At 38.3% G+C, this 23,973-nt stretch overlaps 1 protein-coding gene across 3 annotated transcripts in view; it reads left to right on the top strand.

The window, feature by feature from the left end:
• The first annotated feature begins 6,665 nt into the window (after positions 1 to 6,665).
• GPR155 (G protein-coupled receptor 155) overlaps positions 6,666 to 23,973 on the top strand; it is a 42,949-nt gene continuing 25,641 nt past the window's right edge. For 2 of the 3 annotated variants that reach the window (XM_065931780.1, XM_065931782.1), the window contains exons 1-6: positions 6,666 to 6,827; positions 10,899 to 11,395; positions 18,550 to 18,949; positions 20,948 to 21,113; positions 22,000 to 22,155; positions 23,731 to 23,814. In XM_065931780.1, coding sequence (XP_065787852.1) covers positions 10,930 to 11,395; positions 18,550 to 18,949; positions 20,948 to 21,113; positions 22,000 to 22,155; positions 23,731 to 23,814 — 1,272 coding nt within the window. In that variant the 5' untranslated portion in view covers positions 6,666 to 6,827; positions 10,899 to 10,929. The remainder of the gene's footprint in view (positions 6,828 to 10,898; positions 11,396 to 18,549; positions 18,950 to 20,947; positions 21,114 to 21,999; positions 22,156 to 23,730; positions 23,815 to 23,973) is intronic. The other variant, XM_065931781.1, reaches the window with a different exon arrangement.

Below are 23,973 nucleotides of genomic sequence, written 5' to 3'. Positions count from 1 at the left end.
ACAGCCTGCATGCGTGCTCAGTTGCTCAGTGCGTCTGACTCTTCGTGACCCTATGGACTACATAGCCCGCCAAGCTCCTCTGTCCATGGAACTTTCCAGGTAAGAATACTGGAATGGGTTGCCATTTCCTCCTCCAGAGGATCTTCCCAACCCAGGGACCAAACTTGAGTCACCTGCCTCTCCTGCATTGGCAGGCAGGTTCTTTACCACTGAGCCACTTGGGAAGCCCTTATACAGCTTTCTCGGCCTCAGATTTTCTCTCTCAGTGCCCTTCATCCTCATGGAATAAGGAAGATACCTTCCTAAGGGAGCTTTGTTTCCTGCTTTCAGGGGGACAAAGGAGGTTGAGACTGTTCTTATACCAGCTCTATCTCAAGTAACTTAAAATCAAAATAATCAATGTGCCACCTTGGCATATTCGGGAACCACCTGCCCCAAGCTCCATCATTCCCATTCAATAGAAAGAAATACGCTTTAACATCCTGGATAGTTGGTAGGCAGTTATGTTTTATTCAACCATTCAAAAACCATTTATGGAACACCTACCATATGTCAAGGAAAGCATTATTATAATTGCTAGGACTACAGAAATTAACAAAAATAAGGCTTAGCCTGAGTGACTGAACAGAACTGACTGAAGGAGAAATTGCTTCCGTCAGGAAGGGGACAGAGAGTTTCAAAGAAACTAAATATTTTTTAAAGAAGTTTGAAATTATATTGTTGTTGTTTGTTCAGTTGCTCAGTCATATCTGATTCTTTGTGACTCCATGTACTGCAGTATGCCAGGCTTCCCTGTCCTTCACCATCTCCCAGAGCTTGCTCAGACTCATGTCCATTGAGACAGTGATGGCATCTAACCATCTTATCCTCTCTTGTCCCCCTATTCTCCTGCCTTCAATCTTACCCAGCATCAGGGTCTTTTCAAATAAGTCAGCTCTTCACATCAGGTGGCCAAAGTATTGGAGCTTAAGCTTAGGATTGACTGGTTTGATCTCCTTGCAGTCCAAGGGACTCTCAAGAGTCTTCTCCAACACCACAGTTCAAAAGCATCAATTCTTTGGCACTCAGCCTTCTTTATGGTCCAACTCTCGCATCCATACATGACTATTGGAAAAATCATAGCTTTGACTAGATGGATCTTTGTCGGTAAAGTAACATCTCTGCTGTTTAATATGCTGTCTAGGTTTGTCGCAGCTTTTCTCCCAAGGAGCAAGTGTCTTTTAATTTCATGGCTGCAGTCACCATCTGCAATGATTTTGGAGCCCAAGAAAATAAAGTCTCTCACTGTTTCCATTGTTTCTCATCTTTTTGCCATGAAGTGATAGGACCAGATGTCATTATTTTAGTTTTCTGAATGTTGAGTTTTAAGCCAGCTTTTTCACTCTCTTCTTTCACCTTCAACAAGAGGCTCTTTAGTTCCTCTTTGCTTTCTGCCATGAGGGTGGTGTCACGTGCATATTTGAGGATACTGATGTTTCTCCCAGCAAACATGATTCCAGCTGTGCTTCATCCAGCCTGGCATTTCTCATGATATACTCTGCATGTAAGTTAAATAATCAGGGTGACAATATACAACCTTGATGTACTCTTTTCCCAATTTGGAACCAGTCTGTTGTTCCATGACTGGTTCTAACTCTTGCTTCTTGACCTGCATACAAGTTTCTCAGGAGGCAGATAAGGTGGTCTGGTATTCCCATCTCTTTAAGAATTTTCCAGTTTGTTGTGATCCACACATCAAAGGCTTTAGCATAGTTAATGAAGCAGAACTAGATATTTTTCTGGAATTCTCTTGGCTTTTCTATGATCCAACGGATGTTGGCAATTTGATCTCTGGTTCCTCTGCTGTTTCTAAATCCAGTTTGAACTTCTGAAAATTCTCAGTTCATATGCTGCTTGAGCCTGGCATTAAGAATTTTAAGCATTACTTTGCTAGCATGTGAAATCAGTGCGATGGTGTGGTAGTCTGAACATTCTTTGGCATTGTCCTTCTTTGGGATTGGAATGAAAGCAGACCTTTTTCAGTCTTGTGGCCACTGCTGAGTTTTCCAAATTTGCTAGCACATTGAGTGCAGCACTTTCACAGCATCATCTTTTAGGATGTGAAATAGCTCAGCTGGAATTCCATCACCTCCACTAGCTTTGTTCACAGTGATGCTTCCTAAGGTCTACTTGACTTCACACTCCAGGATGACTGGCTCTAGGTGAGTGATCACAACATTGTGGTTATCTGGGTCATGAAGTTTTTTGTATAGTTCTTCTGTGTTTTCTTGCCATCTCTTCTTAATCTCTTCTGCTTCTGTTAAGTCCATACCATTTCTGTTCTTTATTTTGCCCATCTTTGCACGAATTGTCCCCTTGGTATCTCTAATTTTCTTGAAGAGGTCTCTAGTCTTTCCTATTCTATTGTCTTCCTCTATTTCTTTGCATTGCTCACTTACAAAGGCTTTATCTCTCCTTGCTATTCTTTGGAACTCTGTATTCAAATGGGTATATCTTTCCTTTTCTCCCTTGCCTTTAGCTTCTCTTCTCACCTACTTGTTAGGCCTCCTGAGACAACCATTTTGCCTTTTTGCATTTTTTTTTTTTGGGGGGGGGGTGGTTTTGATCACCACCTCCTGTGCAATGTCACAAACCTCAGTCCATAGTTCTTCAGGCATTCTGTCTATCAGATGTAATCCCTTGAAGCTATTTGTCACTTCTATTATATAATCATAAGGGATTTCATTTAGGTCACCTGAGTGGTTTAGTGGTTTTCCCTACTTTCTTCAATTTAAGTCTGAATTTGACAATAAGGAGTTCATGATCTGAGCCACAGTCAGTTTCTCCTCTTGTTTTTGCTGACTGTATAGAACTTCTCCATCTTTGGCTGCAAAAAAAATAACCAATCTGATTTCAGTGTTGACCATCTGGTGATGTCCATGTGTAGAGTCTTCTCTTGTGTTGTTGGAAGAGGGTTTTGGTATGACCAGTGCATTCTCTTGGCAAATCTGTTAGCCTTTGCCCTGCTTCATTTTGTACTCCAAGGCCAAACTTGCCTGTTAGTCCAGGTATCTCTAGACGTCCTACTTTTGGATTCCAGTCCCCTACAATGAAAAGGACATCATTTTGTGGTGTTAGTTCTAGAAGGTTTTGTAGGTCTTTATAGATCAGTTCAAATTCAGCTTCTTCAGCATTACTGGGGCATAGACTTGGATTACTGTGATATTGAATGGTCTGCCTCGGAAATGAATAGAAATCTTTCTGTCATTTTTGAGATTGCACCCAAATACTATATTTTGGACTCTTGTTGACTCTGCGGTTTTCTCCATTTCTTCTAAGAGATTCTGGCCCACAGTAGTGACTTCAAACAACACATTTTAAGTCACTCTGAACACTTCTACTATTTTACCTTCCTCTTCTTTACTCATCTTTGATTAGACACTATGGATGTCCAGAGTCCAAAGAGAGAAAGTCCAAAGAATTTTAAGGGAGATAATTCTCAACTTTTCAATAGGGAATATTCAGTAGGTGTTGAAAGTTATGACAGAGATCTATATTTATGCATAAAAATGTTAAATATTATTAAATGAAAAGGTTACTAAAAATCATGTGTATGAAAAATAATGTGTATTGTATGAACTTACTTTTCTTTACTGGTTTTTATATGCATAGGAAAAAGTGATACATTTACAGTAAAGTGTTAACAGAAGTTACCTGAAGTGTTGTGTTTTCCACGTCCTATTTTCAGTTAATAGTACATATAGATCAGCATCTCACAGAGGACTAGCAGACATGATAATGGAATTAAATGGTTACCTTATGGCATTTATCAGTAAATGCTTATCTAAGAATGACTTTTGATGCAGTCCTTCATTTCTGTAAATACTTTTCCTAGAGCCATTGTCCCCCGGCCAGCTGCTTGTACCAGAAAACTTGTCCACTCTGTGCAGCTAGCTCCAAACCACATCTTTGGCTATGTTTTTTCTCTGTCTTGAGCTTCTGTTTTCTCTTTCGGTGTCTGCTAGCAATCTTACAGGTGCTGATACTTTCATGAGCAATTAGTTCTGAGGACAATGAGCACTAGAGTCCCATTCTTTTGCTGGCTGTTCTTAGACCAATGACTTAATCTCCAGGACCTCAAATGAAGAAGGTGATAACTTCTTCAAGAGAGGAGACTAACTTTCTTGAGATTTTAGATTTTAGGCCTAAAATCAAATTCATTATCTTCTGTAACCACTTCCCTCACTTGACATATTTCTTCATCTTCAGATAATAGAATGATAGGAAAGGGTGGAGCCTTAGAACTAGTAAGGGTGTTAAGAGTCTCCCTAGTTTGATTCCTTTTCTTTATTGTAGTTCAGTACAGTTCAGTTGCTCAGTCATGTCTGATTCTTTGTGACCCCACGAACCGCAGCACTCCAGGCCTCCCTGTTCATCACCAATTCCAGGAGGTTACTCAAACTCATGTTCATTGAGTCGGTGATCCCATCCAACCATCTCATCTCCTCTCGCCTTCAATCTTTCCCAGCATCAGGGTCTTTTCAAGTAAGTCAGCTCTTCACATCAGGTGGCCAAAGTATTGGAGTTTCAGCTTCAGCATCAGTCCTTCCAGTGACTATTCAGGATTGATTTCCTTTAAGGTTGACTGGTTGTGGGATGGGGAATATGTGTAACTCTATGGCTGATTCATATCAATGTATGACAAAACCCACTGAAAAATAAAATAAAACCACACACAAAAAATTAAAAAATTAAAAAAAATTAAAAAATAAGATTGACTGGTTGGATCTCCTCGAAGTCCAAGGAACTCTCAAGACTCTTCTCCAACACCACAGTTCAAAAGAATCAATTCTTTGGTGCTCAGCTTCCTTTATAGTCCAACTCTCACTTCCATACATGACTACTGGAAAAACCACAGCTTTGACTAGATGGACCTTTGTTGGCAAAGTAATGGCTCTGCTTTTTAATATGCTGTCTAGGTTGGTCATAACTTTTCTTCCAAGGAGTAAGAGTCTTTTAATTTCACGGCTGCAGTCACCATCTACAGTGATTTTGGAGCCCCCCCAAAATAAAGTCTGCCACTGTTTCCACTGTTTCTCCATCTATTTGCCATGAAGTGATGGGACCAGATGCCATGATCTTTGTTTTCTGAATGTTGAGCTTTTTTAAGCCAACTTTTTCATTCACCTCTTTCATCAAGAGACTCTTTAGTTCTTCTTCACTTTCTCTGTTGTAATGGATGAGCAAATACCTAGGTTCATTATCTCCTTCTCTTTCTTAGCCTTGTCAGTAATCCAGTCCCAACAGTTCTTTTGTAATGTATCTCAAATCTTTTCCATTCTTTTCATTAGCACCACCCCAGAGTTCACTTTTATTTCCTCTTGGCTTGTTTTTTTCCCCAAAGTCAGCTGTTTTTCTTGCTTTCAGTCTTTCAACTAACCTGGGAAAGCTTCCAGATTGCATATCCAAAATTAGTGTAATCACTAAGACATGTTCTCATGGGGGAAAAAAAAATTAATGGTTTTATTGTGGTCAGAGGATACGGTCCAAACTCCAAGGCTAACCTAAGAAACTTTAGGCCTAGAGTTTCACCCTACTGTTCATGTCTAGGCCTATCTTCCAGTTTTTCGCTAAAAGTCAAAGCTCAATAAATATTCCATTGAATTCATCTCCAAACTTTCTAAATAAACCCTTTCAGCTTTGAGATACAGTCAGATTAAAAAAAAAAAAAAAGTAGCCAGGTTCAAGGCAAATAGGGACGGCTGTTAAAAGTTAAGATAGAGAACAAGGGTGAAGTGAGGAGAACGGGGGCAGAATGCATTATTTTCCTGTATCTTCAGTTCCTGCTCTGTTAAGTTTTTCACCAGTACAATCTGTTTCCTCTCAGTACTCGAGGGGATACGCGTGGTTCCACCCACGATAAAAACACAAGCAGTCAGCGACTGGGTTTACTAAACCAAACGCAAAATGGCTCAGTCAGCAAAGAATCTGCCTGAAATATAGGAGACCAGGGTTCAATTCCTGGGTCGGGAAGATCCTCTGGAGAAGGAAATGGCAACCCACTCCAGTGTTCTCACCTGGAGACTCCCATGGACAGAGGAGCCTGGCAGGCTACAGTCCATGGGATCCCAAAAGTCAGACATGACTTGTAGGCTACACCACCACCACCAAACAGAATAAAAAGCTTTACATTTTAGTCTCTGATCTAGGAAGGTCAAAGTCACACTGCCCTGGGAAAGGTGAAAGGCAGGAGTCTGACCCACGAGTCTTACTCTTTAAGACCTTGTTTTTAAACTGTACTATATAAACGGCTAGGCTAATCGAGAGAGGACTCGGCAGACCACACGAGGCTGGGGTTAGGCGGAAAGACAAGAAGCTTCTGCACCTGAATTTAGGGGGAAGAGAGAAACCACAAAGTCCCCACACCTGCCGCCATTTTGCGGGAGTCGAGCGGCCGGAAGTCCTGCCGCCGGCGTCTAGCGGCTCGCAGTAGGCGTGAGGAGAGGAGCGGGAGCGGGGGAGGGGACGTGGGTGAGAACCATGGGCCTCCGCCTCTCGGCGGTCGAGGGCGGAGCGAAAGGGCGGGGCCGGGGCCCTCACGGCTCCGGGGTTCCCCTGGCCGGGGGAGGGGCTTAAAGGAGGGGCGGGGCGGCACGGGGAGGAGTTGACCTGGTCCCAGCTACTAGCCCCTCACTTTCTCGGAACGTGACTGAGCTGCTGTAGCCTCACCCGGGCAGCCGGCAGCTCTCTGCTAGGAGGGCTGGGGGTGGGAAATGACGGTGATTTCCTCCCTGCTTGGTCCACCTCGAGCATCGACTCCCGCGGCCCCGGGGCTGCAGACTTAGCAGGTGAGATGGGCCCCTGGGGCGCCGACCCGCGCGGTCCCGGCTCCTTTGCGGGCCCCTGGTGCCCCGCTCTCGCTCCTCGAGTCTGAGCCGGGGGGCAGCGCCTAGGCCCGCAGTCCGCTGCGTGCGCCTGCCCGCCTCTGCCCCGCAGCGCCCGCCTTTAGGACGTGCGGTCCACCCGGGAAGACTTACGCAGGGGAACGGGCGGCTTGTCCCCTTTGGTGACAGATCTGCCATCCCCCAGTTTGAGGAGCGCCTCACTGTACGTGCGTCCACCATATCGTTCTCAGACTCTCCCCTTATTCTGGGGGGTTGCCTCAGCGAATGCCATCCTGGGAGCTTGTGCCCAGGTACCTGGAGCGTTGCACCAGACTGTCTCCCTTACCCCTTTTAGGAGCATTTCACTTACCTTGCGTTGTGACTACCATGCCCCGGGAAAGCTGAGCGTCCAACTTTTTATTCCAGGTGCCGAACACTTCTACTGCTGCCTTCCCAGGCATTGGGTGGCAGCTGTTCTTTGGCCGGCCTGTTTGGTTAGGGATTCTCTACATCCTTATCTTAGAGGGCCAAAGTCTGTCCCCGCCGACAAGGCAAGAGGCAGCGCTCAGCCCTCCCCACCCTGGGTCTCTAGGGAGGACATTTGGTCCCCTGCAAGTAGGTGGGAGTGGGTGGATGGTGTGACTGTTGATGTCGGAAAGTGCTTGAATGGTACAATACTGTATTATGTTTTTCCCACCGGATCAAGGATATTGGGTGTTTGCCTAAGGTTTTAAAGCTTTCTCTTTGAAACCAGTCAGAACCCTCCTCCCCATTTTCACTTAATAGCAGTTTAGGGTGTCAGTGGTTCCTCCTTGTTATCTAAATCATGAGTGACCAGAAGTGACTAGCGTATAGCATTTGTCTGCTCGCTTCCCAGTGAGTGGTCTTTTACTGTGACAAGCCAACTTTTTGTTCTTTACCAAGCACTGTTTTTAATGAGATGAAAAGACTGGGTGCAATTTAAAAAAAATACTTCCATTGCTGTGGCTCCTGTTTATTTTAAAACAATGCTTTAGGAAGTTTATTTTCTTCCTGTTGGGAAAAAAAAAATTAAGATGACATAAAACTTTCTGAGTCCTTTTTGGTTATTTTGATTGCCCCTCAATTAGCCGATATTGCTTTTATGATATCAAGGAACATTAAAAGAATGGGAAAGGGAAGATTACTTTCCAAAGTTTTTTTCTTAATTTTTGACTAACTAAAAGTTAAACCTGGACATTGCTACAACTATTTGACCATCACTTAGAGGGAACTAAAGAACTTTCCCTTCCCTGTTAACAACTAAGATCAAACTAAATTTTTGAATTGAACTCCCCTTAGTTGTTTGGTATAAAACAAAAACTGATAACCTTACAATCTATCCCATCCCTCTGTTTTAGTTGGAGGCTCTTTAATATCAAGTATGTTTGACGAATTGGCATAGAACAATTAATTGTATTTAACTTACTACCATTCTTGTTACTATTAGGACACACAACTCCCAATAGCAGTTGTTACCATTTCTTGAAGGTCTGCTTTGTGAAAAGCTACTATAATAAGCTGTGTGTAAAATCTCCAGTCCTCACAATATCCGTTTAAGGAGATTTTTCCTCTTATTTTACAGTTGAAGGAGCTGAAGTGCAGACAGGCTTAGTTGCCCAAGGAGTTGATAAGCAATAGGCCCCAAATTGGGTTCAGGCCATTTGACTCTTTTCACTGAACAATTGAAAATTTACTTAAAACTGTTGGTTTAAAAATTATTGGAATAAATTGACATGCAAGTGTGGTTGGTACAAATAAGGGGCAGTGAGAAGTGTAAGTTATAATAGTCCAGGCAAAGAAATATAGGGAACTTTTTAAAAATAACAGAAGACTGGAATAGTTTATCACTTTAATCTTAGCACTATTTTTTCAAATCACATCTCTGAGGAGATCTGAATATTTAACACTTTAGTTCACTCATTTACCAGCTCCTTACTTCAGTTATGACTACCTGTACCAATCAGTAGCTTTCCCAGGATATAATCTGATGTTTATTTGGTAGACTTCAAGTATGTGTGAATATTACAGGTTTTGTGTATATTGACCACTCCTATCTAATCCTAGTAGGAAAATAACTTGTCCTGATCCAGATTTAAACATAATATTTTTAAATGGGTTCAGCTTATACTAGGGTAGCACAGAGAAAATTATCTCATCCACACCCCCTTAGATCAGTTTTTGTTGATTTCTGGCCTGCCATCTGAGTCCTTAATGTTATGTGGGTGTTTAAGTATTTAACCCTGGGCATTGTACATTTCAGGAAACATAAGCTGTTTTACTTTTTATGTTATATAAGGTTACTTTGGATGGTTTACCCATAATAATCACTTAGGAATTGGCAATGGTCTCTATATTAACTTCTAGTTACTAATAAAAGCTGATTAGTTGCAGAGTTGTTCAAATCTAATGTTCATTGTGTCCCTGGCAGCAAGAGGAAAGTCTGCTAAGTATTGTCATGTTAACATAAAGTTTTCCTTGCTTTAGCATTTTCTGAACATCTTTAGAACATTTTACAAGACATTTTGTGTTCTTTAACATTGTGTGAACAGCTTTAGAACATTTTAGAGCACATTTTGTGGTCTTGGGCCTGTTGCTATATATAGTGAAAAACTTAGAATACTTAGCATTCAGAGAAAACAAGATCTGTCCATGAAATAGATAGTTCCTAAGAGAGAACATTGATCCACCTAAGAGCGAAGGGTTTATATAAGAGCAGGTAATTGTTTAAGTCTCCTAATCTCCTATGTGCTTTAATCTCCAGGCACTGTGCTCGGCATTAGTGAAAAAAGTGAAGTCGCTCAGTCATGTCCGACTCTTTGCGACCACATGGATGATAGCCTACCAGGCTCCTCCATCTATGGGATTTTCCAGGCAAGAGTACTGGAGTGGATTGCCATTAGGAAGAAACAAAAGCATGCACAGTCCTTGCTTCTATGGCACTTAATGTCCAGTGAAGGAGACAGACATAAGTCACATAGTCACTCTAATACATAGTCTAATAAACTGAGAAAAGTGGCCCTGATGTTAAGGAACATGATTCTAGTTGAGAAAGGCTCCTTGCTCGGGTATGGTGTTAGAGGAGCCTTACCTGATACAAACAACTCCTGAATTGATTTGCATACAGTTCAAAGGACGGGTAGTTGTTATGTGGAGAATGGTAGGTGGTTAAGGAAGAGAATATTCTAGAGTGAACTGCATGTGCAAAGTCCCTGTGGCATTCAAGGGCACATCCATTGCCGCTATGGAGCATTCAAGACAGCCAATATGTGTTTGTGGTGTAAAAGGAACTAAGAGGAGGTATGTGGGATGCCATCATTTTTTCCTTCATTCTCTCTCTTATATGCCACCAAAAGTCATATTTAACTTTTGTTAAGTGATTTATTTGTAACAGATGTGTTTATAAGGATTTGATATTGAATAATATCAAGTTCCTATGAGGTAGGTCCTGTTAGTGCCACTTCACACATGAGGAAAGTGAGGCACAGAAGTTACTGGTTCAAAGTTAATTAGTGATATTTTGTTATATTCTTTTTCTATCCTATATTCAAGACCTTCTGCAGGCTGGAAAAGACCTTCCTGTCCATTGTGACTCCTTGATGTAGCCCTGAGAACTTCTGAAATTTCTGGACAATTTGGCTGCAGTGGACATTCAGCAGAGACTCTGTGGGCCCCATGCTCTCATCCACTAGGCGGAGCTTGAGTGTGGATCACTGGAGAGAATCACAGGGCATCATTGCAGCTGTGCCATTTGTGGATGTTATTTTACTCATATCTGATACTGAATATAGGACATAAATATTTTGAGCTGACCCACCTTTGAGAGTCAAGAGGCTGTTGTTGGCAGACATTCCCACCGTTTTTTTTTTTTCTTCTTTGCATTTTTCTCTGATGGTAGTTGAAAAAAATTTTGTGTATTTATTTGGCCATTTAATAAATTTAGGTTTGCCAGTGTATCCTTTCAACTAGAATTCTTCTTGTTGATTTCACACTGAATCTTTCTTCCTTTCTTTTCAGAGCTCTGGTTGGAGTTGGAAGGTGAAAGAAAATGAATTCTTTTTCCGATATACCTGCCAAGAACTTAACCCTTGCGGTCAATATGACCAAGACTTTGTCCTCACCAGTTACACATGAATTTAATTCCACTAATGACCCACCTTCAATGTCAATAACAAGGCTTTTTCCAGCCTTACTAGAATGCTTTGGCATAGTCCTTTGTGGCTACATAGCAGGAAGGGCCAATGTTATAACATCAACACAGGCAAAAGGACTGGGAAATTTCGTCTCCAGATTTGCACTTCCAGCTTTACTATTCAAAAACATGGTTGTACTTAATTTTTCTAATGTGGATTGGTCTTTTCTATATAGTATCTTAATTGCCAAAGCTTCTGTATTTTTCGTTGTATGTGTATTAACGTTATTGGTTGCCAGTCCCGATAGTCGATTTAGCAAAGCTGGACTATTTCCTATTTTTGCTACACAAAGTAATGACTTTGCATTGGGATATCCTATAGGTAAGTTATTTTTTATTTTTTAAGTTTTAAAAAATTTCAGGTGTTTTAGGAGGTAATAAAATGTAAGCCTTTAACTTGAATCTTTTAACTATGTGTTAGTGATTTATACCTCATTCTTGTATCTAAGAAATCTTTCATGTTTTTTCTTAAATATGTCTTAAGTTAGTCGGATTATATATTTTTTGAGAGTTTGAGGCACCTTCAAACATCTGCTTAAAATAAATGGTCGTGTCCAAATAAACTGAGTCCTCTTTCTAATAGTATTCTTTTTCTTCTCCAAAGTCACATATGAAAGATGTTTAATTGCCAGAAGAGATCAGATTCTGATTTAAATTATATAAAAAGCAGAGGCATACACCTGTTTAAAAACAGTCATTATTAAGTGTTAGCAGTGGAAATTTATGAGGGACTTTTTCCCTTCCTTATTTTTCTTACCATTTAGAGTGTATGTTATTTTACATTAATGCCTGTTATTGAATTTGTTATTCAAAATATCAGTGTACTTTTGTTGAAGTTAATTTCTTATTTAAGGACAAAGTGATGGATTTTTTTGTGTTTTTTTTTTTAACGTTTCCAACTTTTCCTTATTTAAATTTCCAACTCTTTAAATAGCCTAATTTTATGTTTCCATGTGTATGTTTCCTAATGAAATAGTAAACATACCAACTGGGGATGTTTAAATATCTTAGAAACATATTCTGTTTTCCAAACTGCCACCAAGAAAATGCATACTTAATAACTAGTCTTTAATATTCTTTATGTTAAAAGTTTATGTTGTGCTTTGATCATTTATCATAATGCAGGGATCTGAATATTATGGATATAGTCATTCATTTTTTCCTTCATTCATTGATAGGATCCTGTTAGCACCAATGACTATGCTAGCTGCTGGGAACAAATATGCTAGCTGCCCTTGTGAACAAAGTTCTTGTACATATTGAATTTACATTTTAATGGGAAAATAAAAATAATATCACGTAATTAGAAGGGCCATAAAAATAAAGTAGTGTTATTTTCTAAGGAGGTGCTATTTGAGGTTGGAGGTAGGGTCAGTGAAGGCCTCTCTGGTGATATATCTTCTGGGCAGAAACTAAATGAAACTTAATGAAATGAATGATTGAAATCTGCCATTAACTTTCAAATTTCTTACCTTTTAACTATCCCCCCCTCCAGAAAAGTTATTTCACCTCTGGCACTGAAAGGATTCTGGAGGACTATCATTCTCCTCCATCTCACACTCACCAGAAATAGAGATTTACCTAAGAAATTAAGTCACTCTGAGTAAAGCCGGAGATTATGAAAGAGAAAAAACTAGGCTGTTAGATAACTGAGCTGTAAACAGTCAGAAACGAGATAGATGTTCCTTGAAAGTTAATTAATTTTAAAATTAAGGCTGAACCAAGCATTTAAATAAAGACTCTGGAAATAAAAGAGCAAGAAGTTGATGTGTTGTCCATCTCTTCAGGAGCATTAATAATGTATGTTTGTCAAGGTATTTATGGTATAAGGAAAGACTTTAGAAATGGCTAAGTATCATAGTGTTAAATAATAAATAGTGTTATATCTTAATTTAGACATGAACCATAAGTTTCATGCCATCATAGAGTAGTAAGCCCATAATTAAATAGAAGTAATATTTGTAACTTTCTGAGAGTACTTATATACTTATCTCATTTGAGGTAGGGCAGATGTTATTATCCTCATTTTCAAATAAGGAGGCAGACTTACAGAGATTTAATTGTCTTACCCCAGGTCACACAGGTGACTAGATTTAAATCCTGGGTGTTCTTTTATGCCACACAGTTACATAACATGCCCATCGAATCACTAGAAGGCCCAACTAGCCCTTGTAATATATTATTTTCAGATAGAATCAAAGTTTTTCTTTATCTTTACATTATTCAAAATAATTCATAAAATGAGTAGCAATAGCAAAAGACCTATTAGATGATTTTATTTATTTTCATATTAAGGCAGAATTTCCAAATAAAAAATATAGTCAACCATTTTCATTGCTGCTTCTCTCATGTCCCATACTAAATCAGTGAATCCAGAAATAATCATGTTTCCATCAGTGTGCTAGCCCAATTTCCCTGATGATTATGCTTGCATATTTTGAGTTGTAATTTTTGTTTTTATTTTGTTGTTGTTTTTAAATCACAATATAAGCACTCTTATAACATTAGGTTGTAGACAATAACTTTACTAGAAATCAATAGTATAGACAGTAAGTATTTTCTCATATATCTGCAGATTGGAAGATGTGGTACAGAACTGTAGGGCCATGTATTTGCTCTGATGAGATTATTTATTATCTCTGATCATGCCCATCTGCCTTGTGGCCATGCTTAGGCTGAACAGAGAAGACTGTCTCTAAAGAGAAGACCATTCTTTTGTTTGTTACGTGACCGCTCCCAAGAATTCCCACTCTCTTATTCACGGATAAGCATCACAGCTTAAAGGAAATGTCCTTTTTTAGACTGCATTTGATCTGCAACATTGGTCCAATTTACAGGTTACTCAGAAGAAGAGGGATAAGTTAATGATTAAAGACAAAGGAGAGTCATGTTTCCTTTTTCTCTATACTATGACAATTATAAAGGTCTATAAAACTGCATCAAAATGATTTATCTGTACTTAAGTGACAGAATACTACATTGCATTATTGCAGACTAAAAAAGGAAGCTTGCTATTTTAAGAAAAAATTCTTTTCAAAGGTACTTTAAGAAATCTGAGAAGAAACCAGGAATCTACTGAGGTGAAATGTTGATCTCAGCAAATCAGAATGGTTCCCTGCCTCTGTCATTAAAAGATACTAATGGGGCATAGTTAAGTCCTATAATTTATTCTTCAAACAATGCTGATAGCATAAGCACCCCGACTAATCATAATTATGCTCTAGTGCTTGAGCTGTAAACAGAAAGGAAATGAAGCATTTAACTATAAGCCATTAAATAATAGAATGATCTTGTCTGGGTCTTTGTGTTATTTGCTAGGGACTGAAACCCTGCAGGAATCAAAATGGGAGGCACAGTGGGTGGCTAATTTTGTCTCTTAGTTCTTCAAGGTTATATAATTCTTCCTCATAGTGGGATTCTCCCCTCCCCCAAGAGCCTTATTTTTAAGTATTAATTAGCACTTAATAGTTGATATAATGATTATAAATCTAATTTGTTAATGTGGGTCACTGAATTTCATTTTTTTCAGATTTGAAAAACTGTATTCAGATTGGTAATGAATAGAGCTGCCTATTTATAGATGAAGATGAAATGTTAAGTCATTATGCAAAGGAATGGCAGAATGGACTGAAATTCCCATATTGAACCCTATTTTAGTAATTTAACAGGGATTTATTCCCAGTTTTTGCTTTCCCACTAGACTGTATTTCTTTTGCCTTCATATACCCGTTCAACTGACTTAAAATATCCCGATAGTAACCTGCTTTATAAATATTCAGAATATGAAAAAAGAAAACCATTGGATATAAAAAGAAACGGGTTCATGGATAACAATTAGGTATAAATTGCTATGTTACAAAATACATTTATAGTCTGTCTGAAACCTTTGACATTCACTGATATGTTAATTCCATTCAGCAAGTTGTTTCAGATTTGCTTAGCGCTCTACTGGGACTGAGGGTTATAAAGTGATGCCTTCAAGGAACTCAGAATTTGTTGAGGTGGCACTGATATGAAACAAAGTGCCAGAGCCATCCAGGGAAGGGGATATCCATGATGTAGACTGAAGACTTGGTGGAAGAAGTGGTACCTGAGACAGGCCTTAAATAGTAGGCAAGATCTGGGTAAGAAAGAAGAGACTTCAAGACGTTGGGGGATAATGATCAGCATATAGAACTAGTAATTATGAGCCTGGTGTTTATCCAGTGTAACAATGATATAAATTGGCTGATGGAGAATCTGCACTAAGGTACAGTGAAAGATGAGCTGGATAAATAAGGGACCAACTGTGGCAACTAGACAATGAATGTCAAAAGAAAGATTTTATATATGGTCTTATGGGTGGGGAGAGCTGTGGGGAAATCTTAATTTTTGAAATTTAAGATTTAGGTTACATTGTCAATAGTGAATAAAATGGAAGAAGGGGGTGATCAAGAAAAACCAGAGGAATATAGGTTGGTAAACAGTAGGTAACCCAGTTTCGAGATTTTCTTTTTTGATGTGGATCATTTTTAAAGTCTTTGTTCAGTTTGTTACAGTATTACTTCAGCTTTATGTTTTGTTTTTTAGCCACGATGCATATGGGATCTTAGCTCCCTGACCAGGAGTTGAACCCACACTTCCTGCATTGGAAGGTGCAGTCTTAACCACTGGACTTCATGGAAGTCCAGTTTTGAGATTTTTAACAAGTGGGAGTAGTCAGAATCAAGATTCCATGTAGGAATCAAATACAAAAGATTATGCAAAAGAAGAAAGTATTTGGTGATTGGCTGCTGCTGCTGCTAAGTCACTTCAGTAGTGTCCGACTCTGTGTGACCCCATAGACGGCAGCCCACAAGCCTCCCCCGTCCCTGGGATTCTCCAGGCAAGAACACTGGAGTGGGTTGCCATTTCCTTCTCTAATGCATGAAAGTGAAAAGTGAAAGTGAAGTCGCTCAGTCACGTCCGACTCTTAGCGACCCCATAGACTGCAGCCTACCAGGCTCCTCCGTCCATGGGATTTTCCAGGCAAGAGTACTGGAGTGGGTTGCCATTTCCTTGTCCAGGTGATTGGCTAGACCTAGATAATAGACTGTTGCTCATATTTGCTTTGAACTTTTAAAACAACCTGAAGTCCATCATATGATGGTGATTAAGTGCTACTGTACCAGGAAAGTACATTTCTGGTTTAAAAAAAAAAAAAAGGCATTAACTTAAGGAACCTTGTGTCCTTTTACATTCTCAAAGGAAAAACCTTATGAATTTTATTTTGGCTACTTGGGAAATTATTAAGCTCAGATTGAAAGCACAAGCCTTTTCTAAAATATACTCTATTTTAAAAATGAGGGGGGGGGTGAAAAGGTTTCCCTTTGAGTTAGACTATCTAATCAAAACTATAGCTAACTAGAAATAGTTATCAAAAGTACTACTTTTATTTTTTTAAACTTAAAAGGTGAAACTTTAGAAACATGAAAGAAAGCCACTGAGTTATAGATCTAGTATATCTAATTTGGAAATCAGGGGAAAGAATTTGTGAAATTTCAGGTAATCAAATGTGTTTTGTTTAACCACTGCATTTCAGAGATATTAGAGACCTCTGTATGTGCTTTGCTGAAAAAAGGGGAATTGAATCTTATAAAAAGTAGGTTTTAGCTAACGAGAACAGGATCTTCTAAAGGTTATATAATTCAGTTACATAACCAATGGGACATGTACTTGACATTAACTGAACTTACGTATCCTGAGTAAGTAAACAAATATATTTTCCTACCTGTGTCACTTTATCTTAATGTAAATTGAGAAGCCTAATCTTTTACATTTTTTCACATGATTGCCTCTCTTAGGAAGCAAGTGATTGTGAGTGATTGTGGCTGTTCTCTTTTTTATCTCTCAACTTGAAAATCATTTATGAATCAACCTTTTTATATATTAGTTTGAATAATTTCAGAACTCATTGCCAAAAATGTGCCTAGAGATCAGTTTGCTAGTGCAAGGCTTAAAGTTGTGCTGATCAAGCCAAGACCAGGCCACCAACCCTCACATGAGTCAAGGAGACTCATCTTATACAGTGGTTAGACTCTAAAGTCATCATGTACAATTGAACCCCTGAAAAATCCTTCAAATAACCCACAAAATACAGCACACATATTCCATGTATATTGTACCATTTTTCTTAAGTCTAAAAGCCAGATTCTTTCTCAAGCATTGTTCTTCAGTGAATAAGTAATTAGTTTGTACTTGGAGACATGCTGTATGAAAAAGAAAATTGAAGCTTTTGTTTTCCTAAGAAGCATAGTTGAATTTGCATTAGTTAAACGTACATTGACATGACTTTACTGTATCCCCCCTCAAAACATTTCTTGGGTCCACTTTACCATCTCTGGTTCTTCAGCACCTTCACTGGTCTTCCTTCCTGAAGGTGTTCATTCCTCTCTAGTGTAGGCTGTCCATTTCCTCATCACCTTCATACCACGTGAGCAGTGGGTAGGCAGGACTGGCATCCTCACAGCCACTGTGTATACACTATTCTCTGCTCTTCCATACAAACTGCTTCTTTGAGGTTCCTGCTGCCTGCTAGACCACTCATCCTCATTGTTGTCACCTGCTGACCTCATTCTCGTCACTCCCCATTCACTGAAGACTAATATCTGACTCTCTGTCTTCATCTCTAGTCCCACGTTTTGCCATTATCTTGTTTGACATTAGTATCCATGTGAACTACCCACCAAGTTCTCTGCTCTCTCAGTTCCTTGACCTCCTCACCTTCAATGATGTTTTCCTCTACTCTATTTTAGCCGCCAACTCCTGTAGCCACATCCTGGACCTAGCCTTTGGGAAACACTAAATTCAGTAGCTCACTATCCGACAACTGTGATCTCCTAAATTTCCAACTACTCCTACTTGGACTTCACAGGAACCTCCAGTCTCTGACCCCTCTGCTCTTTATCTGTTAGCCATGTCCTATATTCACTACTTTTCCTAAATAGCTTAGACTCCATCACATCAGTCCTCATTTTTCAGTCCGTTGTCTCTTCCTCTCTCCTCCATTTCTCCATTTCTCTCCTCTGTCCTCTGATTTCTGCCTCATCACTTCATTGAAACTTCCCTTTCAAGAGAACAAACAACCACCTTGGTGCTATGACTACTTAAACATTTTGTTAGTAGATTTTAACTTTAAATTGTTTTAAGAACTGCACAAGTCTGCCCCTTTCTTGAGACTAGTCTTAGCCTCTACATAGTAAAAATTAGTGAGTTTAACTGAAAGTTTTTTAGTTGATTATCACTTTATAAGCTATGTCATTTAATATAGTGTGTTTTTCTTCCTTTTCAGCTTTACTAAAATATATTTTTCCAAAACTAAGCTAATGAAGTCATTCTACACCGTTTAGGTTAATGTACAATATGTTATAATTAAGCAAGGAACTAATTATATACATAATTTATTAATATATTTCTGTGGTAATCATTTTTAAATCAATCTTAATTTGTATTTTGCAGTTGAAGCTTTATATCAAACAACATACCCAGAATATCTCCAGTACATTTACTTAGTGGCACCAATATCTTTGATGATGTTAAACCCTATAGGATTTATCTTCTGTGAAATTCAGAAATGGAAAGACACTCAGAATGCTTCTCAAAACAAAGTGAAAATTTTGGGACTTGGACTTTTGCGTGTGTTACAGAACCCAATAGTATTTATGGTCTTCATTGGCATTGCCTTCAATTTTATTCTTGATCAAAAGGTGCCTGAATATATGGAAAATTTTCTTGATGGACTTGCAAATTCTTTTTCTGGATCAGCTCTGTTTTATCTTGGTCTTACAATGGTAGGAAAAATAAAGAAACTAAAGAAGTCAGCATTTGTTGTACTAATTCTTCTCATCACAGCTAAACTGTAAGTTTCACTTATTTACTTGGGGATTATACTTTGTGAAAGCCTTACTTTATTTAGCCAATTTGTTGGGATTTTCTCCTTTAAATAGTTTGATAGTAGTAATCCCTCCTAATTGAATGGTTTTAAAGGAAAATGTGATATTGGTGATTGTGGAAAGTCATTTCTGTGCAGGTTGTTTTTTCCATTTTACTGTTAAAGGATAAAGGCTATGGTTTTCCTTCAGCTTTTATGTAATTTTACCTAATACCTTCCAAGGTCCTAGTTTGATCATAGTTTTAAGGGAATTTTGCAGGATTTCTGAGTATTCTAAATCTTATTCAAATCCTATTGGCTATGACAGTGAAGCCACTCAGTCATATCCGACTCTTTGTGACCCCATGGACTGTAGCCTACCAGGTTCCTCCGTCCAGGCAAGAATACTAGAGTGGGTTGCCAATTTCTTCTCCAGTTCAGTTCAGTTGCTCAGTCGTGTCCGACTCTTTGCGACCCCATGAATTGCAGCACGCCAGGCCTCCCTGTCCATCACCAACTCCCAGAGTCTACCCAAACTCATGCCCAGTGAGTCGGTGATGCCATCCAGCCATCTCATCCTCTGTCGTCCCCTTCTCCTCCTGCCCCTGATCCTTCCCCAGAGCAGACGATAAAAAGACCAAGTAGCTGAACACAGGGGTCTGAACACGGGGATTTGGCTATGAGGAAAGCAACAATTCTGAACATACAACTTTATTTCATGAATTTAGGGGAAATATTCTAAAATTCTGAAGGTGGTTACATTTTCTAAATATAGTTAAGTCAGTAGTATTGATTATTATCAACCATCTGATCCTAACCTGCAAATGAAAAGTTCTTAGCTCCTTAGTTAATAGTTCTTCAGCCTCTTTAGCTCTTTAGCCCCATGGTTATACTTCCTGGCGTAGGTGACATAATTTTACCATGAGATGATCCCAAGGCACTTGGGGCATATTTAACTATTGAATTTAGCTCCTCAGTAGACAATTAAATTCATGAGAACTGTGCAATATGAAATAGTATCTATATTTTCAAAATAATAAAAATGAATATAAATTCTGAAGATTATTTATAGTGCTGTTATGCTCTTGGAAATAAAGTAATATTTAGTTTTGCCACAATAGTAAATACGGTTCTGACAATGACAGTGATTACCAACCATTACTTATAAATATTTAAATATTCTAATTAAAAAAATTTTTTTCTGGTTCTATGATTCCTATTAAATAATTTCTTCTTTTAATTATAAAAATACATAAAAGTGGTTCCTGACTCCATCCGAAAGCATCTCTGTAGGTGCTGCTGTGACAACATTAACCTTGGTTTTGTTCTTTTTAAAGGAAAGCTCCTTTAATTCACTACTTTTGATATGCTCTTTCTATGGAATCCTGAAGGATTTGTTTCATAATTGACTCTTCACCAGATTTGAATTTAACTAGCTTCTGCTCTACCTCAGTTATTACAGTTCCCTTTGCTAAATCTTTTTTCTTTACAAAGATAAAAAACTAATTGTAAGATACCTATTTCTCTACTGTCTTTTAGAATCTACTTAGTAGCATTGTTATTACCTGAACCATTTAAAACCCTGATCATAATAAGAGTCTGCTGTTTTTTTCCCCCAAAAAATGTTTAGTAATTTTCTTTTAAACAAGTTTACTCAGATTGTGAGTCTTTTTTTTAATTTTTAACACTGCAGTGAATATGGAAAGCAAGTAACAGCAATATAATTGCAACATTTTACAAATTTTTTGCAAGAAAATTATTCATAGAACACAAAAAATCTGAGTTTCTTTTCCTCCTAATTCCTGATGTTTAAAGAATATTGTTTTACTTTAAGTAGCTCCAAGTTGAATATTTGATTCTTTCAATAAAATGATACCTTCTGGGCAGAAGAAGAATAACCTAATGCCAAATTCACTAGAGCAATTTATTACTTGGGGACCAGCATGCTTTGATATCAAGCAAATGATGCATTTCTTGTTTCTTCAGGCTGGTGCTGCCACTTCTGTGCAGGGAAATGGTGGAACTCTTGGACAAGGACGACAATGTAGTAAACCACACAAGTTTATCAAATTACGCATTTTTGTATGGTGTCTTTCCTGTAGCACCAGGAGTGGCTATCTTTGCAACACAGTTCAACATGGAAGTAGAGATTGTATGTATATATTTCTTGCTAAGTTTGATTGTTTGGTTAGTAGAAAATGAATTTTTGAAATACAGAAATCTACATTCTTTTATGAGAATTTGATATCTGGAAACTGCCTCATTGTAAATAAAGAGGCATCATGTAACAATAGAGTTATTTAATCTGGGATCTTTAATCAGCCATGAATTTTTTTCATTCGTCTTTTTAGTTTCAAGTATTTTAATGCTGTAATTATAGTTAAGCCTGAAGGTTATTTATAGAAGGATAATTTTTGAAATTTGAGGGAGAAAAATCTGTTTTATTCATTGATAATCCAGCCACCAGATGCAAAACACCACATAATCAACTGCAATAAATAGTTAAATTGGTTAACACCAACTAGTGTCCAAGCATACTGGATATGTTATCTACAGCATTAGAGAAGATGTTTTTGAAAACAACATGAAGGAACTAAATTGTTTACTGAAGTTCCATTAGTTCCATTATTTAATCAGTAGAATGTTTGCATGGTAATTTTTCTCTTTTTGAAATTGCTTTTTTTGCCCTATAGTTTATCAAACAGTATGGAAAGAAACTGGTCATCAGTTTAAGTAGATCATTAATATGATTTACTTTCAAGAACCTAGAAAATAACCGTCAGCTGTGAGATTTCTAGCATTTGTTATATGCAGATATAAATTGAGCATGAATTAAAAGAGGAGCCAAAGGAACTTAACTGTGTTTCTTTAAGAACACTCAGAAAAGGGGAATATGCTCTTTGATAACACGTTGGATTCTATGATGTCTTCTTACTGACTCTTGCTTTTATTTTAGAATGCGTTAGTGTGCTGTGGCTAAAGTTTATGTGAATTGTTTGAGTCTGTGACTCTTCCTCAGTTTGATTTCATTTTGGCAGATAACCTCAGGGATGGTAATAAGCACATTTGTGTCTGCACCGATCATGTATGTTTCTGCCTGGTTACTGACTTTTCCCACCATGGACCCTAAGCCATTGGCATATGCCATCCAGAATGTTAGTTTTGATATAAGTATTATCAGCCTGGTCTCCTTGGTAAGTATGAATCAGTATAAAAATGAATGAAAATCACAGAATGAATCTGAAAATAGCTTTGTAATAGAAAGTTAGGGAATAAAAACCTAATTTCTTGTACAATAGAGAAAACCAAAGCCTGCCTATAAAATGTAATATCAGCCTTCTGAGTTTTGCCTTTCCATTTGGGAGGTAGAATTGTATAACAGACAAGGCATGAGATTTAGTCAGACTTGGATTTGACTCCTGGTGCTGTCACAAACTGGGGCTTCCTGGGTGGCTCAGTGGCAAAGAACCCACCTGCCAATGCAGGAGACATAAGAGACACGGGTTCGATCCCTGGGTCGGGAAGATCCCCTGGAGGAGGGCATGGCAACCCACTCCAGTATTCCTGCCTGGAGAATCCCCATGGACAGAGGAGCCTGGTGGGCTACAGTCCATAGGGCCACAAAGAGTCAGAGACTGTTGAAGCAACTTAGCATGCACGCATGCATCTATCACAAACTAGCTGTATTTCTCTGTGGAGTAACCTTAACTGCTCTAAGGTTCAGTTTTCTCATCTATAAAATAGAGATAATAACTTCACTTATTTCCATGGTTTGTTTTAAGGATTACATGAGACAATATATATAAAAAGCATTCTGCAAATGGTGAATCACGATACTAGCTATTGTAGAACTGTGTTTTTGTCAGGGACCTTTGGGATTAAGACCAAACACCCATTTAATGTTAATGAAACTTTTGAATTTATCTAGCCCATATTAAATACTTATACACTTGACAACTAGAGTATCTTGTAGATTGAGTGCCTATTGAATTCAAATAGTATTCTGGCTTTGAAAAAAAGACAATATTTGCTGTCAAAGGAGATAAGGATGAATATATACATTGGCAACTAATACATGTGTGATTAATATTATTTTTAAGAAATTTTGCTTCTGTTACATGTTCTTAAAATCTATGCCCATTGATAAGAGGGCAGTTTGGTGGAGGGGGGAGAGACAACATAACTTTTGATTGACAATGAGGTGAGAAGATAGAAGGAAATCAAATAGCATATTTAGGTAACTATTATGTATCTTTCTAAATGTAAAGAATGCAGGAAAATTCATCTTAAGGAGGGTGACATGTATTGTTGGAAGTAAGATAGCCTGGAATTTAGATACCTCATGAGCCAATATGGTAGAATCAAAAAGTGAAAATTTATGGTAGTGCATTATAATGCATCTCCCACTAATCTCTTTTTCTGAATAGTTGGCTGTGAACCTATGTCCCACCCCAACCACCAAAGGTAGGGAAAGTTGGAACATGGCCCTGGTCAAGGCATTAGTTCTTAAAAACTGTCATTTTGGGAGTTAATTTACCATAGGTTCTCCCCATGCTTTTTATTTTACTTTGGATATTAGTTTACCTTAATACCCTTTTGGGAACTAAGGTTAAAATAAATAAAATATTGCAGTTCCTTTTTGAATCAGGATAAAAGAATTCTTTAAAGAGTCTAATAAGTAATTACTAATTAAAAATAAAAATTAGTAAATTAATAAGTAGTTATAAAGATTAAGAAACCTGAATAACTTTTGAAACTCTGTCTTTAAGATCTGGTCTTTGGCTATTCTTCTTTTGAGCAAGAAATATAAACAGCTTCCTCATATGCTTACAACTAATTTACTCATCGCTCAGGTTAGTAAACCTACAGATAATTAAAAGCTATGTTTTTCTCATTGATTATATGCGAAGAGCTGACTGATTGGAAAAGACCCTGATGCTGGGAAAGATTGAGGGCAGGAGGAGAAGGGGATGACAGAGGATGAGATGGTTGGATGGCATCATCGACTTGAT

Source organism: Muntiacus reevesi, chromosome 3 (assembly GCF_963930625.1).
Source record: "Muntiacus reevesi chromosome 3, mMunRee1.1, whole genome shotgun sequence".
NCBI classification, from domain to species: Eukaryota; Metazoa; Chordata; class Mammalia; order Artiodactyla; family Cervidae; genus Muntiacus; species Muntiacus reevesi.
The sequence above is the reverse complement of the archived record's forward strand: the minus strand, read 5'-3'. Positions and strand labels throughout refer to the sequence as shown.